General features: G+C 63.3%; 2 protein-coding genes across 3 annotated transcripts; one reads left to right on the forward strand and one right to left on the reverse strand.

Moving 5' to 3' along the window:
* Positions 1–711: 711 nt before the first annotated feature.
* On the forward strand, positions 712–5,168 carry SPATA2L (spermatogenesis associated 2 like). Its single transcript, XM_044255531.1, has 3 exons — positions 712–758; positions 1,010–1,313; positions 3,208–5,168. The coding sequence occupies exons 2-3, from the start codon at positions 1,011–1,013 to the stop codon at positions 4,144–4,146; spliced, it is 1,242 nt and encodes a 413-aa protein (XP_044111466.1). The 5' UTR covers positions 712–758; position 1,010; the 3' UTR covers positions 4,147–5,168.
* On the reverse strand, positions 5,169–13,438 carry CDK10 (cyclin dependent kinase 10). Of its 2 annotated transcripts, none has more exons than XM_044255532.1 (13): positions 13,345–13,438; positions 10,670–10,742; positions 9,944–10,015; positions 9,293–9,395; positions 9,053–9,134; positions 8,900–8,967; positions 8,250–8,302; positions 7,983–8,052; positions 7,159–7,218; positions 6,720–6,843; positions 6,506–6,645; positions 6,129–6,181; positions 5,169–5,842 (listed from the first exon to the last, which is right to left on the reverse strand). In XM_044255532.1, the coding sequence occupies exons 1-13, from the start codon at positions 13,429–13,431 to the stop codon at positions 5,745–5,747; spliced, it is 1,083 nt and encodes a 360-aa protein (XP_044111467.1). In that variant the 5' UTR covers positions 13,432–13,438; the 3' UTR covers positions 5,169–5,744. The 2 variants fall into 2 exon arrangements, with proteins under 2 accessions (XP_044111467.1, XP_044111468.1); XM_044255533.1 differs by lacking the exon at positions 13,345–13,438 and adding an exon at positions 10,838–10,997.
* Positions 13,439–14,248: the final 810 nt, after the last annotated feature.

The raw sequence follows: 14,248 nt of genomic DNA on the forward strand, positions 1-14,248 counted from the left end.
GAAAATTCTTTATTAAGAGAAAAAACTCCCAGGCAGGTCCCATCTCAGCAAAGTGGTCTGCAGAGCTGAGGGGCCCAGAAATCAAGGGGCAGAACCTGACCAGGGAGGAGGGTCTACAGAAGACCTTCCTTGCACTGAGCTGGGATCCCCCAAGCACTAGATTTCTCCCATCCCTCCTGCGCACGAGTGGCCTTAGCGCACGGGTCAGGCGCCTGGAACCGAGGCTGGCCTAGTTAGGGAGGGGCCTGACCCCGCCTCCGGGCCCCCCCAGAGGCTGCTCCCAGGGACCAGAAATCTGGAACCACAGAAAGACTCTGAGGCCGCCGCACCCACCTGAGGCTGCATAACCGCGCCGAACCGCTCGCCCCGTGCGCACGGGGAGCTCTGGGCCCGGCCCGGAGCGCGCGAGGAGCACCTGCTTCCCCGGCGGGCGCTGCGAGGGCCTAGCTCGGAGCGAGGGGCAGCTGGGACGCACGTTTCCGCGGGCGCCCGCCGAGCGCCGGCCCGCGGTCCCGCCCCAGGATCCGCCGCGAGCCGCGGGGTGCCGGGTGGGCCGCAGAGGCGGGGGCAGGTGCTCCGCCGGGCGGCACAAGGCTCCGCCCCCGTCCGGGTAAGCCAAGGGGGGCGGTGCCCGGCGCAAGCCCCGCCCCTAGCGTCACGGCCCAGGCCGATGGGCGGAGCCGCCGGCGGCGGAAGAGCGCGGCGGCTGGACAGGTCCGAGGAGAGGCGGCCGATCGGGCTCCGCTGGGGACCGACAGGTAGCGCGGTCGCTCGCGGCGCCCGCGGCACGATCTGGGGGGCGAGGCGGGGGGGGGGGTCTCTGTTCGGAGCTGCTAAGTGGGCGAGGTCGCCGCGCTGTGGGGGACATGTGGATGCGGGGGGCATGGGGGGCCGCACAGCCGGCGGGGACCGGGTCGCCAGGCCGGAGGGAGCACCTGTGGGGGGTGGGGGGTGGCGCACAGCCCGCGGGGAGAGGCCTGGCTCCTGACCCCGCACCCCCGCCCGCCAGCATGGGCAGCAGCTCGCTGTCCGAGGACTACCGCCTGTGCCTGGAGCGTGAGCTGCGGCGCGGCCGCGCGGGCGTGTGCGGGGACCCGTCGCTGCGCGCGGTGCTCTGGCAGATCCTGGTGGAAGACTTCGACCTGCACGGGGCGCTGCAGGACGACGCGCTGGCGCTGCTCACCGACGGTCTGTGGGGCCGCGCCGACCTGGCCCCCGCGCTGCGTGGCTTGGCCCGCGCCTTCGAGCTCCTGGAGCTGGCTGCTGTGCACCTGTACCTGCTGCCCTGGAGGAAAGAGTTCTCCACCATCAAGGTAGGGCGCCGGGCGCAGGCGGCGCCCCTGCTGGGGTTGCTGTGTACCGTGGGGGCAGAGGCTACCCCTGGAACAAGGGATTTCAGAGGTCTTCAGAGCTGGCTGGGTCTCCGGGGCTCAGAAGGGATTGGGGGCACTTTGGGGCAGCTTTGACCAAGGTCGTCCCCCCACCCACCCGGCAGTCCCAGGGCTGAGAAACAGGGTGTAGGTGGAGGCCACCTGCCCCAGATGCTCGCATCCTGGGGAGATCCTTGCTCCACAAAGCTTGAATCACTGCCTTCCCCCAAAGGGGCCCCACAGCCCCTGCAGCACAGAAATCCCAGGACAGGGGCATAGAAGGGACTTGATGTTCCACGGTCACCCTGATCCTTCCATGGCCCCATTTATAGAGGAGGACGTCGGGTGGGCCTATCCCCTGTGAAGTAGGTAGGGGCTGGAGGCCCTGCACACCCCAGGGTCTGCACTGATCACCCCATGGGGTAAGGCGCTGGCCTGCAGGAGGGGCAGACGTTTGGCCCTCGAAGCTAATTTGGAAGAGTAGGAAGGTGCTGATGTCATTGGGCACGTGGGCGAGTCCACCTCCACTGGTTGCCATGGCAGCAGGAGCCTCTCTCTCTCTCTCTCTCTCTCTCTCTCTCTGTCACCCCCCCACCCACCTCCCTCCCTCCCTCTCTTTCCCTCTCCCCGCTTTCTCACCCCACCCTTCTCTCCTCTCCCTGCCGGAGGAGAGCTCCGGAGCTCACTGCTTCTTGGGGACACCTGGTGGTCAGAGGTTCTAGGCCATGTTCATTCAGAGTAACAGGGTGGGAGGCGCCCTCAAGCCCCAGATCCACAGGTAGCCAAGAACAGAGCGGACAGGCCTGCACTTGAGGTGCTCCTGGGCTTTGGAGTCGGGCAGACATGGTTGGGATCTGGTTCTGCTTCCTCTCGGCTACGTGGCTTTGTGCCAGTTGCCCAATCTCTCTGAGCCGCGTCCTCATTTGTGACACGGACACAAGGACAGCGCAGGGCCCAGTCTGCTGAGAGGGGTGAGGCAACCCCCCGTGCACGGTCCCTGCCCACAGCAGTGCTGCGTCTACGGGAGGTGTCCCAGGAGCTGGGAGCAGAGGAATGCTGACCGCATCCCAGAGGTCTGGAGTCTTAGAACTGGGAGTGACACTGGACGGTCATCCTCCACGCCTTCCAGGCCCTCCCAGGACTGCAGCCTGGAGGGCACTTTCCCAAAAATCTGGCCTCCAGGGTTTTCAGCTCAGCCGCACATTCAAGCCTCCAGAAAGTACCGTGTTCCATCCACCTGGTAGAAGGCTTCGCAGCTGGGAAAAACGAGTGGCTAAGCTGTCCCAGTGGGGCAAGTCTCCAGAACAGGAAGAGGGAAGGTGGGGTTCAGAACAGCAGAGAAGCAGCCCCATTTGTATCTGCACGACCCAATCTCAGCAAAGCCCCTGGGGTGACAGGAAGTGGAGACCCCAAGGGAAGTGAGGGGTTTTGTTTTTCAGATTTGAGAGAGGGAGTGGGAGCAGGAGCGGGGGTGGGGAGGAGAGGCAGAAGCAGACTCCCTGCTGAGCCTGAGGCCTCGTGTAGGACCTGATGGGATCACAGACCGAACCGGGGGAAAGAGCTCACCTGACAGAGACCCGGGACCCGAGGTGCCACGGAATTTAGATTTCTGAACGTGGAGGCTCTTTACCTTGTTTGGATTTCTAAGCTGGGCCTGCCGCAGCCACGAAGACGGGTCTGCAGGGGTGGGTCGGGGCGTGTGTTGGGCACCGCTTCGGAAGGGAGTGACAGCCCAGCCGGGAATGGCCTGGTTCTGCGGGGAAGCCAAGGCTAGGAGGAGCCTGAGTGTGGGTCGGGTCTCGGGCGGGCTGCTGCTGACCAGAACCCTCCTCTGCAGACCTTTTCAGGGGGCTATGTCCACGTGCTCAAGGGCGCGCTGTCAGAGGACCTCCTCCTCCAGAGCTTCCAGAAGATGGGCTACGTGCCCAGGGACAACCACCGCCTCATGATGGCTGCCCTGCCCCCCGCCTGCCAGCTGGTGCAGGTGGCCCTGGGCTGCTTTGCCCTCCGGCTGGAGTGTGAGATCCTGGGTGAGGTGCTCGCGCGGCTGGGCACCAGCGTGCTGCCCGCTGAGGAGCTGCTGCAGGCCCGGCGGGCCAGTGCGGATGTGGCCTCCTGTGTGGCCTGGCTGCAGCAGCGGCTGGCCCGGGAAGAGGAGCCGCCGCCTCTGCCCCCCCGGGGCTCCCCAACTGTCTACCGGACTCCTCTGGACCTCTACCGGGACCTGCAGGAAGATGAGGGCTCGGAGGAAGCCAGCCTGTATGGGGGGGCCTCCCCAGGCCCTGACTCCCCGCCCCCCGAGCTGGCCTGTGGCCCTGCACTCTGGGAGCAGAGCGCCAAACTGTGGGGGGCCGGAGGCGGGGCCTGGGAGCCCCTGGGGGAGGCTGAGGTGCTGCCGCAGGCCGGCAGCCCACCCTACGGGGCCTTGGAGGAGGAGCTGGAGCCGGAGCCTGCGGCCTTCTCCTTCCTCTCCCTGCGGCGAGAGCTGCTGAGTCAGCCTGGAGACATGGCTGCCCCCCAAACCCCAGGGAGCCCCGGGCAGGCCAGCCCCCAGTCCCCTGGCTACCAGGTGCACAGCTGCCTAGCTCCGGGGGCCCTGCCTGGCCTCTGCTGTGACACGTGTCGCCAGCTGCATGCGCCCCACTGTGCTGCCCTGCCCACCTGCCGTCCAGGCCACGCACTCCGCCCGCTGCTCAGTGACGCCCAGCGGCGCCTCTGGCTGCGGCGTGCACAGGTGGACACCCTGCTCTATGATGGACCCGGGGCCCAACCTTAAGCCCAGCCAGGCCCTGCATCAAGGGCCTTCCAGAGACTGTTTCTGTGGTGCTTCTCTGGGCCTCACCACTCTTCAGGCCTAAGCCCCCAGCCACCCTGCCCCTTGGGGACTCCTGGGCACAGCAAGGTGGGGAATCAGGCTTCACGAGGCAGGAGGTGGGGTCCTGTCTTCCACGAGAAGCTCTTGCCTTGGTCTGGCCTGCTGCCTACCCCTGCACCCAGCACCCAGGCCTGTGTCCAAATGTGCTGCGTGGAGGAGTCCCCCCGCCAAGCCTAGAGCCAGTGTGGGTCCCTCCTCCTCTTTCCCACTGTAGGGCCCAGCACTCAGTCCGCAGCTCTTGACCTGATCCCTACCGCTGTCCCTCAGAACACGGCTTCCCCTGTGCCCAGGGGAGATTCTCCTCACAGGGGTGTCCTTGGGGGCCATGGAACACCACTGTGGCCAGTCTGGGGTCTCTGCCAGGCCCACAGCTGACCTAGCCCCTTGCCTAATGACGTCCTAAGCCGGTGCTGAATAAGCTGAGGCCTGGCTTGAGACCGGCTGCACCGGGAAGTTTGGTCCACATGTGGGGGAAGAAATGATCTGATCGCAAAGCAGTGAGAAGGCTCCCCAAAAGCCCAGAGCACAGGCAGCGGGGAAGGAGGCAGCTAGTGGAGCCTGGACAGGCTGCATCGCTGCCCTCGCCGTGCAGTCAGGTCAGCAGCCCACAAGCCACCTGCTGCTGGCTTTCTGCCACACAGGCTCCGGAAGGCAGGGCGGGAGGCACGCAGGCCTCTCCCGAGAATGCTGTGTCTGGGGGTAAAGACGTGGCCACGCTCTCCAGCACTCAGCTGCTGAGACAGACTCTCAAGGCCAAGACAGGGGGGCAGAGCCCCTTCCCCTGGGAACTATTTAGCCACAGGACTGGAGGGGAAAGGTGTGGCGCTTGACCCCCACCTGCTTGTCCATCTCCCTTTCTCCCCAGCACTCATCATGTCCCATGAATCAGAACATTAACGTTCATTAAAAGACACTGAACCTGCTCACGCCTGTAAGAGAACCTTTTATCTCTTGGAGTTCCTGTTAGCACCAACTTGTGCCCCTTCCCCTCTGGGCCTCAGTGTGGGGACAGGGACAGCCTATCAGGTGGGATACGACCCACACCTTATCTCTCCTTCCCATTCTGAGTGCGCCAGCTCTCAGAATGCGCCTGGGGAGGGGGTGATGCACCACAGCCTCTCCCTTCCCCGGACAGACCCTGGTGATCAGGAGGGGACAAGCAACCATGCAGGGTCTCTGCATCCCAAGCCAGCAACAGCCCCTGAATTGGGCCCAGCAGATGTTTCCTTCTGGGAAGGGAGGGTCCTGGGCTTTCACCAGCTGAGGCCCTGGCAACAGGTGTTCAGGAGCGTCCCGCCCCTTCAGGGCACACCCACCCACATCCACTCCCCGCTCTTCTGGGGAAGGGGTGTGATCAGCTGGAGCAGCGTGCTGGTCACCCGCTGGAGGGGCTGGATCCCAGCAGCCCCGCAAGCCTGGACCGCAGAGGCCTCCCCGTTTCACTGCTGTTCACCGCTGTGCACCACGGTCGTGCCGGCCGGGCAGACGGGCTCCACCTGTCACGGCTTACAGCGCTTGCCCTGACCCTCAGACGTGGCCGGGACGGCCCGCTTGTTGCGGTGGTGGGGGAAGGTGGGCATGAGCTCCGGCTCACAGGCTGCGGGGAGGAGTGCGTCTGGGTCTGAGAACCCCACTGTGCATCTGTGATTGAGCCCTGGGGTCCCCTTTCCCTCCACTCCCCTCAGGGAACAGTCTCTGTGGCCAAACAGCACCCACAGGGGCCTCAGCACACAGCCCCTGCCCGCCCAGGGTCCGCCGCACCACCCCTCAGGGGCTCAAGGAGCGGCGTGAGGCTGTGCCCCAATACACCCACCCCAGACAGAAAGGGCCACAAAAGCCCCTGTGGGGATCAGTGGAGGTCGGGGGCTGTGTGGGAGACTCACGCAGGGGCTTCTCCTTGAAGTACGAGCTCTCCAAGCCATCGCTGGCCGTTGCCCTGGAGAGAAGGCCTCCATGTCAACAGAACCGCGGCTGCCACTGAGGCTGGTTTCCCTCATACCCACCCAGCTCCGCAGCCTCTGGTATAAAAGGCAAGTGGCCAGCAGGGGTCTGGGGCCCAGAAACAGATGAGAAACCCAGAACGGACTCCATGACCTGGGTGGGCAGGGACCACCCGAACTGGGGGCCTGGTCCTCCATGTCTGTGTGTCTGTGTCTGGGGAGGGGGCATGTCTGTGGCAGCATGGCCGGAGATCTGAAAACCCCTCCCGAGGGCTCGAGGTGGAGGGGTCCCCATTCCTAACCACAGGTCAGGTCAGCACCTTTTCTTGGGGTCGTACATGAAGAGGAAGTTGAGCAGGCGCAGGCCAGCCTCCGAGAGCCACGGGAACTTGTGTTTGAGGTTGTTGTACGGCTGCTTCCTCAGGCTGTACTGACCCACCAGTGGCAGCCTGGAAAACCCCTGCAGGGACCAGGAGCTGAGCATGGGGCTGACCCGGGCAGGGGGGCGGGTGACAGCAGAGGCCAGGCACTCACTGGCCAGATGTTCTCACTGGGTGTGCCCAGCAGCTGCACAATCAGGTCCACCTGGTGGATCTCGGACGTGCCGGGGAGAAGGGGCTTGTGGGCCAGCAGCTCGGCCAGGATGCAGCCCATGGCCCTGCAGAGGACAGCAGACCTTACCTCATGCACCTCTACTGAGGCCAAGTGCTGGGTCAGGACCGGGTGGAGCTTGGGAGGAGGTCACGATGGGACGCAACCCCGTCCCAAACGGCCCCTCTGGGTGACCATGAGGGCAGGGCCTTTCTTCTGTGGAAGCTACGTTCTCATGCTTCCTCTTGGGATCCCAGGCTTCAGCCCTCCCCCTCCTCCAGGCGCTGGGAGGCTGGCCAAGACCCCAGCCCTGCCCCTGCCAGCCCCCATGGGACCCAGCCCGTCCATCCCGCAGGCCCCGGGAGACACGTTCACATCTCACCACATGTCGATGCTGGTGGTCTGCGTGGTGGTTCCCAAAAGCAGTTCGGGGGCTCGGTACCTGCAAACACAAGCACGCCCCCTTGTCCCCTGCAGTAAAGCCTGGGACTCCACCAGCCTTCCTGATAGCCTGAGGCAGCCGGGGCTCTGGACGGCCAACCCCAGCTCAGACCGCCTCAGCCTCTCAGCCCACTAATGGGGGCGACGCGCCCGGTACCACCAGCTTCGCTGCGCGGCTCCTCCAGGTCTGCGTCAGCCCAGTGCGGGGGCAGAGCTGCCGCGCGGTGCGAGACAGAGGACGTCCACACTCTGTTGTTAACGACAAGCCCGGTCTGTGCTGCTTTTTTTTTTTTTAAAGATTTTATTTATCTATTTGACAGACAGAGATCACAAGCAGGCAGAGAGGCAGGCGGAGAGAGAGGAGGAAGCAGGCTCCCCGCTGAGCAGAGAGCCCGATGCGGGGCTCGGTCCCAGGACCCTGAGATCAGGACCTGAGCCGAAGGCAGCGGCTTAACCCACTGAGCCACCCAGGCACCCCCGGTCTGTGCTTCTTAAAAGCACGTGAGAAAAAACAACAGTCAGCTGCATAAACCCACCCATTCCACAGACAGAAGCCGGACAGGGCTCAGAACCAGGCAGGGCCCTCCCACTCTGCCGTGATGTCGTGTCCCCCCAAGAGCCCCGCTGTCTCGGGAAGTTGTCCTCAACCCAGCCTGAGTGTGGGCGGCCCTCTGAGACTCCACAGCCCTCAGGATCCCTGTGCTGCTTCAGCACGATCACCCCCAAAACTGCCTCCACCACACACGCTCATCCTGAGGGACTCACCAGAGCGTGACCACCTTGGGGGTCATCGGCTTCACTGGGATGCCATAGGCCCGGGCCAGGCCGAAATCCGCTGTGATAAAGGCAGAGAGGCAGGAGAGGCAGTGTCACCCGGCGGGGTGGGGGGTGGGGGATGGTGGCAGGTGCGCGCTAAGGAGCTTCCGTGTGCGAACCAGCTCTTTGCCCTCAGGGGCTGGCAAGCGCTGACCTGCTCCCCGCGCCAGGTAGCCTCCCACAGACACCGGCCCCAGCGCGGGCACCAGCACCCACCTGTCTTCACACAGCCCTTATCGGTCATGAGTAAGTTGGACACCTTCAGGTCCCTGGGACAGAAACGGAACATCAGTGATCCCCAGGACACAAGCCCCATGGGCAACTGGGTTGTCACCATCACAGGCAGACTCAGAATATTGTCCTATACGTCCCCTGTTGGAACTTGGTAAACACGGGGACGGTGGGCACTTAAGGCCAACGTGCAGCTGGAGGACAAGCTCTCAGGACCTGTCTGGGTCTGACACCCAGTCCTGTGCCCGTTCCCCACCCAGGGCTGTACCAGCTGCCGCAAGACACAAGAAGCTGCTGCTTGCACAGTCCTGCCCTGAGCCTGGAAGGTCCCCTACTGTCCTGCTCTGTGTGACGAGACTCCAGGAGGGATCTGTCCACTGCAGGATTTCTCATAGCTTTGACTATGCACCCATCGTCAGCTCCCCTGGGGGGAAAGCAGGTGCTGTTTGGGCTTGGATCTTGCCCCAAGGAACATTTACAGAACTGCACTGAGGCCAGGTCATTTCCTCTCCAGGGGCCAGGACCGGCAGTCTCCCTTCCCATGGGTCACAAACCTGCCCTCCAGACAAACGTCCCTTCAGGCCCCACCCTCCTCAGACTCCTGCCGCTCCTCCCCCACCTGGGGCCGCTCCTACCTGTGGATGATGAAGTTCTGATGCAGGTACTGGAGGCCTCGGAGCACCTGCAGCACAATGCACTTGACCTACTCAAAAAGCAGGAGGCATCAGTTAAATGTGCCACAAGGTAGCTGGGACGATGCCTCCACCCCAGGCCCTCCGGCCTCACACCTGGGCCTCAGAGAAGGGTGTCGGCATGTTCTCCAGAAGGCTGGCCAGGTCTTGCTCACAATAACCCATCACCAGAAAGATGCTGCAAGAAAAGGAGAAGACACAGAGCACCTCTCACACCCTCCCAGGCAGGCCAAAGGGGTTGCAGGAGGGATGAATCTCATGTGGATGAAGCACAGGGAGGAGACAGGCAGGGCAGGCTCGGCAGGGCCCGGTGCAGAGGGCCAGCAGACGGCCTACCTTTCCAGGTGGTTCCCCACAACCACTTCCTTCAGCTCCACGATATTTGGATGGCGAAGGCGCAGGAGCAGGGTGATCTCTCGAAGGCTGCTGATGGGGACCCCTGCAGCCAGAGAGCCTCCTCAGTGAGCTGCGCCCCTACCCGAGCAGGGCTCTCCCCACAACCTCAGAGACAATCAAGACCACCTGAACATGAACCTTTAACTCTTCCTTCAACCAATCATGTGAGACAGCATCCCTCTGTACTGACCACTCAACAGGACACGGGTCCACACTGAGCCCAGCAAGGCTCTGCCAGCACAGGCAGCCAGGAAGGTGCTGGGGGCTAGAAATCAGGGGTGTGTGTAGCACAGGGGCTGCCAGCCCGGTCTGAGGCAGGGAGGGCTGGGTGGAGGGGCGACGGCTGGGCAGAGACAGAAGGCAGGGCTGTCACCACACGGAGGGAGAAGACGAGCTGCAGGGGAGCCAAGGCCTGGAACACGGGGATGAGGGCAAGGGGCTGGGAAAGGACAGGAGGGGCCAGGCCAGCCTACAGCCTCCCAGAAACAGGACCCCTTTAACCCTAATGTAGTGGCTCTCAAAATGAGGCGCTTAGGCCAGAGGTAAGCCTCGGAGAACTGGCACCTTTCTGCCCCTCCCACACGGGCTCACCATCCTTCTCCTTGTCCATTCGAACCTTCTTCAGGGCAACAATCTCGTCCGTCTGGGTGTCCCGGGCCCGATCTGGAATGAAAACTCATCCATGATGAAATCTTACTTGATCCTGCACCACACACCCTTAATGCCACACAGGGGCCTCGTTGTGAACTCTTCTTCTTGATAACCGGATGCCCAGGGACACTAGGTCCCAACCGAGCAAGCTGCACCGCCAGCCCAGTACACACATGCTCTCTGCGGAGTCCTCTCCACGGAGCTGGGTACAGCTGGGTACAGGCTGCTAGTTCCAAGGAGCTTCCTCCAAGTTTTCCTCCTTAGAGTCAGGATGTAGGTCACCACTTTGCCTTCTGTCTGCTACATTCGAGCAGCAAATAAGATACTTTATCTAGGAAAAAATGCTTATTTTGTCCAAAGAAGGCTCTTCAAGGCACCCACGTGCGAAGCTTCCAAACCGTTATCAGTGTGCTGCACACCAACCTCCCAGCGGCTCCATGCCGCCGCCCCCGCTGCTTTTGGAAGCTCTAGGTGCGGCTGTAACAGTTCCCTCCACTTGCAACCACACGGAGAATCGGAGGCTGGCACTGGTGATCGTTACCCCACGGATTAGAGCTCCTCTGCACCACTTCAGCCATGTGATGAGGGTTTACTTGTTTCTAGCCCTAACACAGCTACTGCTGGGACAGTCCCCTGCGCCCAAGGACGCCCATCTTGGCCACTTACACACAATGCCATAGGTGCCTTCCCCGATGCGGTTCAGCTTCTCAAACTCCTTCACGCTCCGACACTGTCCCAGCTGAAAGACAGAGGGGCCGGCAGGGCAGGGCTCGGGCAGCTAAAGGAACAACTAGAAAAGGATACTGAACACTTAACCCTAGCCGAGGAGCTCACTTGTGTTCTGCTCACCCAACGAAGAGAGCCACACGCTTGGGCCTTCAGGTGAGAAAAGAGCAAAGATGCTACTGGGCCAGCAGACACTTGGTAGGCTCTACCACAGACAGCCTTTTCCCTCCCTATCCCATGGTCCAGATGTATGCAGTCCACAAGCGACAACCACTGCCCTCATCTGGCTAGCACGAATTAACAGTAAAATTTCATTTCCTCAGCTGCATGTGCGTCGTGCTCCTCGGTGCCACATGGCTCACGGTAACCATCCTGGACAAGTCAGAAAGCAACATTTCTTCTTCTTTTTTTTCTAAGTAGGGTCCACACCCAACGTAGGGCTTTAATTCACACCCCCCCCAAGATCAAGAGTCCACAGAAAGAAACATTTCCACCGTCAGAAAAAACTGAGCAGCACCAGTCTGAATTACGCTCCGGAGATGGACAAAGCTTCGACCAAACGCAGTGGAAACGCTTCTGTGGCAGAGACTGCCTACCCCAACACCCACACGTTACTTCAGCCGGTGGCTGTATTTCCCACCATTGTATTCTGCAGCTAGGCAAGTCCGTTTCAGTCCACTTTGGCCGATGGGATGTGAGCAGAGAGGACAAGGGCTTCAAGAAGGGACTTCCTGGTCAAAGGAAGTTGGCCGCCCACTCCTTTCCATCTCAGAAGCAGGGTGGGATTTGGGCCAAGTGCAGGTAGATCTACAAGACAGATAACGAGGGCGCCTGGGTGGCTCAGTGGGTTAAGCCGCTGCCTTCGGCTCGGGTCATGATCTCAGGGTCCTGGGATCGAGTCCCACATGGGGCTCTCTGCTCGGCGGGGAGCCTGCTTCCTCCTCTCTCTGCCTGCCTGCCTCTCTGCCTGCTTGTGATCTCTGTCTGTCAAATAAATAAATAAAATCTTTAAAAAAAAAAAAAAAAAGACAGATAACGAGTGCCTGGACCTACCTTGTGGAAAATAGCTCCCTCTCCCTGGATGTTAGGGGAGAGAATTCTGAGCCAGCTCCAGGCCAGCACAGAGCCTGAATACTCAGGGCACCTGGGGGGCTCCGTAGGTGAAGCATCTGCCTTCAGCTCAGGTCCTGATCCCAGGGTTCTGGGATCGAGCCCCACATCGGGCTTCCTGTTCAGTGGGGAGCCTGCTTCTCCTTCTGCCCCTGCCCCGCCCCTGCTCATGGTCTACCGCGCCCAAATTAAAATCTTTTTTAAAAAAAAAGGCTGGACGCTTGACTGACTGAGCCACCCAGGCTCCCCTAAAGCCCACCCTCGAGCCACTGCTTCTGGGGCCACACTCCTAGCAGAGGGCCCGGACGCTAACACGCCTGCGTGACGAGGGATGCTTGTCGATGGACTGCACAGGCATGTCCCCTTGGCTAGAAGCGCATGCAGCAAAGCTCCCCTTCCCGCAGCCCCTCTGGCCTTCTCCGTCATCAGCCTCCATCTCGTTCCGTCCTACCACTCAGGGGACAGGTGGGAACCACCGGCACCAATCGCCTCCCCGAGGGGCCTTTGGGCTCCTCTCCCCCCCAGTTCTTCCTCACATTCCCTCCCGGAGGACTCCTGGCAGGGCCGAGTCGCGCTGCTTCTCATCTCTGTGGCGCGGCTCCGACATTCCAGGTTGGCACGCCAGGCTTCCCTGTCTCTCCGCACGTCAGAATCCTAGTCCCACGGACCAGCCCAGCAGAACGTCCTGCAAGCTGCCCCCGAGCTGGACCCAATTCTTCCTCTGAAGTCCTGCTATTCCCGCAGCCCGAAGCGCCACGCGGGGGTGCTCCTCTGGGTGTCTGGGCTCCCATCACGCCCCGCGTCCCGGGAATGCGGCGGGCACCTGCTGCGTGCGGGGGGATGCACCATGGCCCGAGGACCGCCACCGCGCGTTGGCGACCCTGACCGGCCTCTCAGAGCGCCGGGTACGGCCCGGCCCAGCCCCCAGAGCTCCAACGACGACTCCACACCCCCAAGCTTCACTCTCCCCGCCCGGTAACGGCCGCTGACCGGACCACACGACAGGGCCCGATGCAGAGGCCTGGCGCAGAGCAAGAAAAGAACGGAAGCTGCCGGCTCCCAGGCGGGGCGCGGCCCGGCCCATTCACAGCGCACCAGGAGAGCAGGCGGCCAAGTCGACCCGCGACCCCCGACCAAACCCCCTCAGAGCCCAGAGCCCAGAGCCCGCTCTTCACAGGCAGCTGGTCACGGGACAGCCCCGGGGTCTGCCCCCAGCCCCGGCCCTCGGCCCCAGAGCCCCTCAGCCCCCCAGTCCCGCAGCCCCGGAGCCCCTCAGCCCCCCAGTCCCGCAGCTGCGGAACCCTCAGCCTTGGAGCCCCAGAGCCCCATCAGCCCCGGAGCCCCTCAGCCCCGCCGCCGGCTCCCGCGCCGGCCGCCAGGCGCTCTGGGACGATCGTTCCCGCCCGCGTCGGAAACCTCCACGCTTTAGCGCGACACTCAGGAGCCCCAGGGAGCTCCAGGCCCGCCCCGCCGCCGGCAGAGCTCCCCGAGCGGCCCCGACGCACCCTGTGTTCCGGAGGCACCGTGAAGAAGCCCTCCTTGCGGATACACTTCAGACGGATCTGCTCCGCCTCGGGCTCCGGGTCCCCCATGCCGAGCGCCGCCCCCCCCACCGCCCTGGTGCGCAGGCGCGGACGGATTCTTCGGCGCAGGCGTGTGACGGACTTCCGGGGCGTTTCCCCGGGCGACGGTTCCCGGGGGGCCCGCCGCAGACCCCGGAGGACCTCCGTCCTGGCGGTCCGCTCGCGCCCCCGAGGTTCCCGCCTCGTTTCGGTTTTCGGCGCGGGCGCTGGAGGCGGCTGCGGTGCTGAGGAACGGCCGCCGGAGGAGGAGGCCGGTGGACGAGGGGCGGGCGGCTCTGGAGCCACGCAGGGTCGGGGAGCCGAGCGCGTCCGAAAGCGGCGGGAGGGGCGGCCAGGACTGCGCGCCGCGGGCTGGTGCGGGTGGAGCGGCTGCGGGGCCCGGTCGGGCGCAGGCTGGCGGACGAGGTGAGCGATGCCGGAGGCCGGGCGCGAGGAGGGGGCGGGCGAGCCGGGGGCGCAGCGCTACCCGGGGGAAGGAGCTGGGAGGGCGGCGGGGCGTACGTGGTAACTGAGAAATCAATCCTTAGAATCTCTGGTTTTAACTTAAATGGTCGTAGCCACTTCATTCCAGCCCTTTTCAGATTCGTTCGTAAGCACAGCTTCTAGCTAACAACGAGAGCAGAGTCCGTGAAGTTCGCACGTTGTCTGCTCGGGATGCCCGGGACGGCGGGAGGAGGGCCGCTCCTAGGGCGGACGGGAGCCGCGCCGACCCGGCGGAGTCAGATCTCGTCTGTGCGGGCTTCATCTTCCCGCACGGTATTCGGGTGCGAGTCAGCACCGGGAAACGTGTCGCGGGAGTACAAACAGTGGGGCTGAGAATGGGCCA

Source organism: Neovison vison, chromosome 7 (genome assembly GCF_020171115.1).
Source record: "Neovison vison isolate M4711 chromosome 7, ASM_NN_V1, whole genome shotgun sequence".
Classification (NCBI taxonomy): domain Eukaryota; kingdom Metazoa; phylum Chordata; class Mammalia; order Carnivora; family Mustelidae; genus Neogale; species Neogale vison.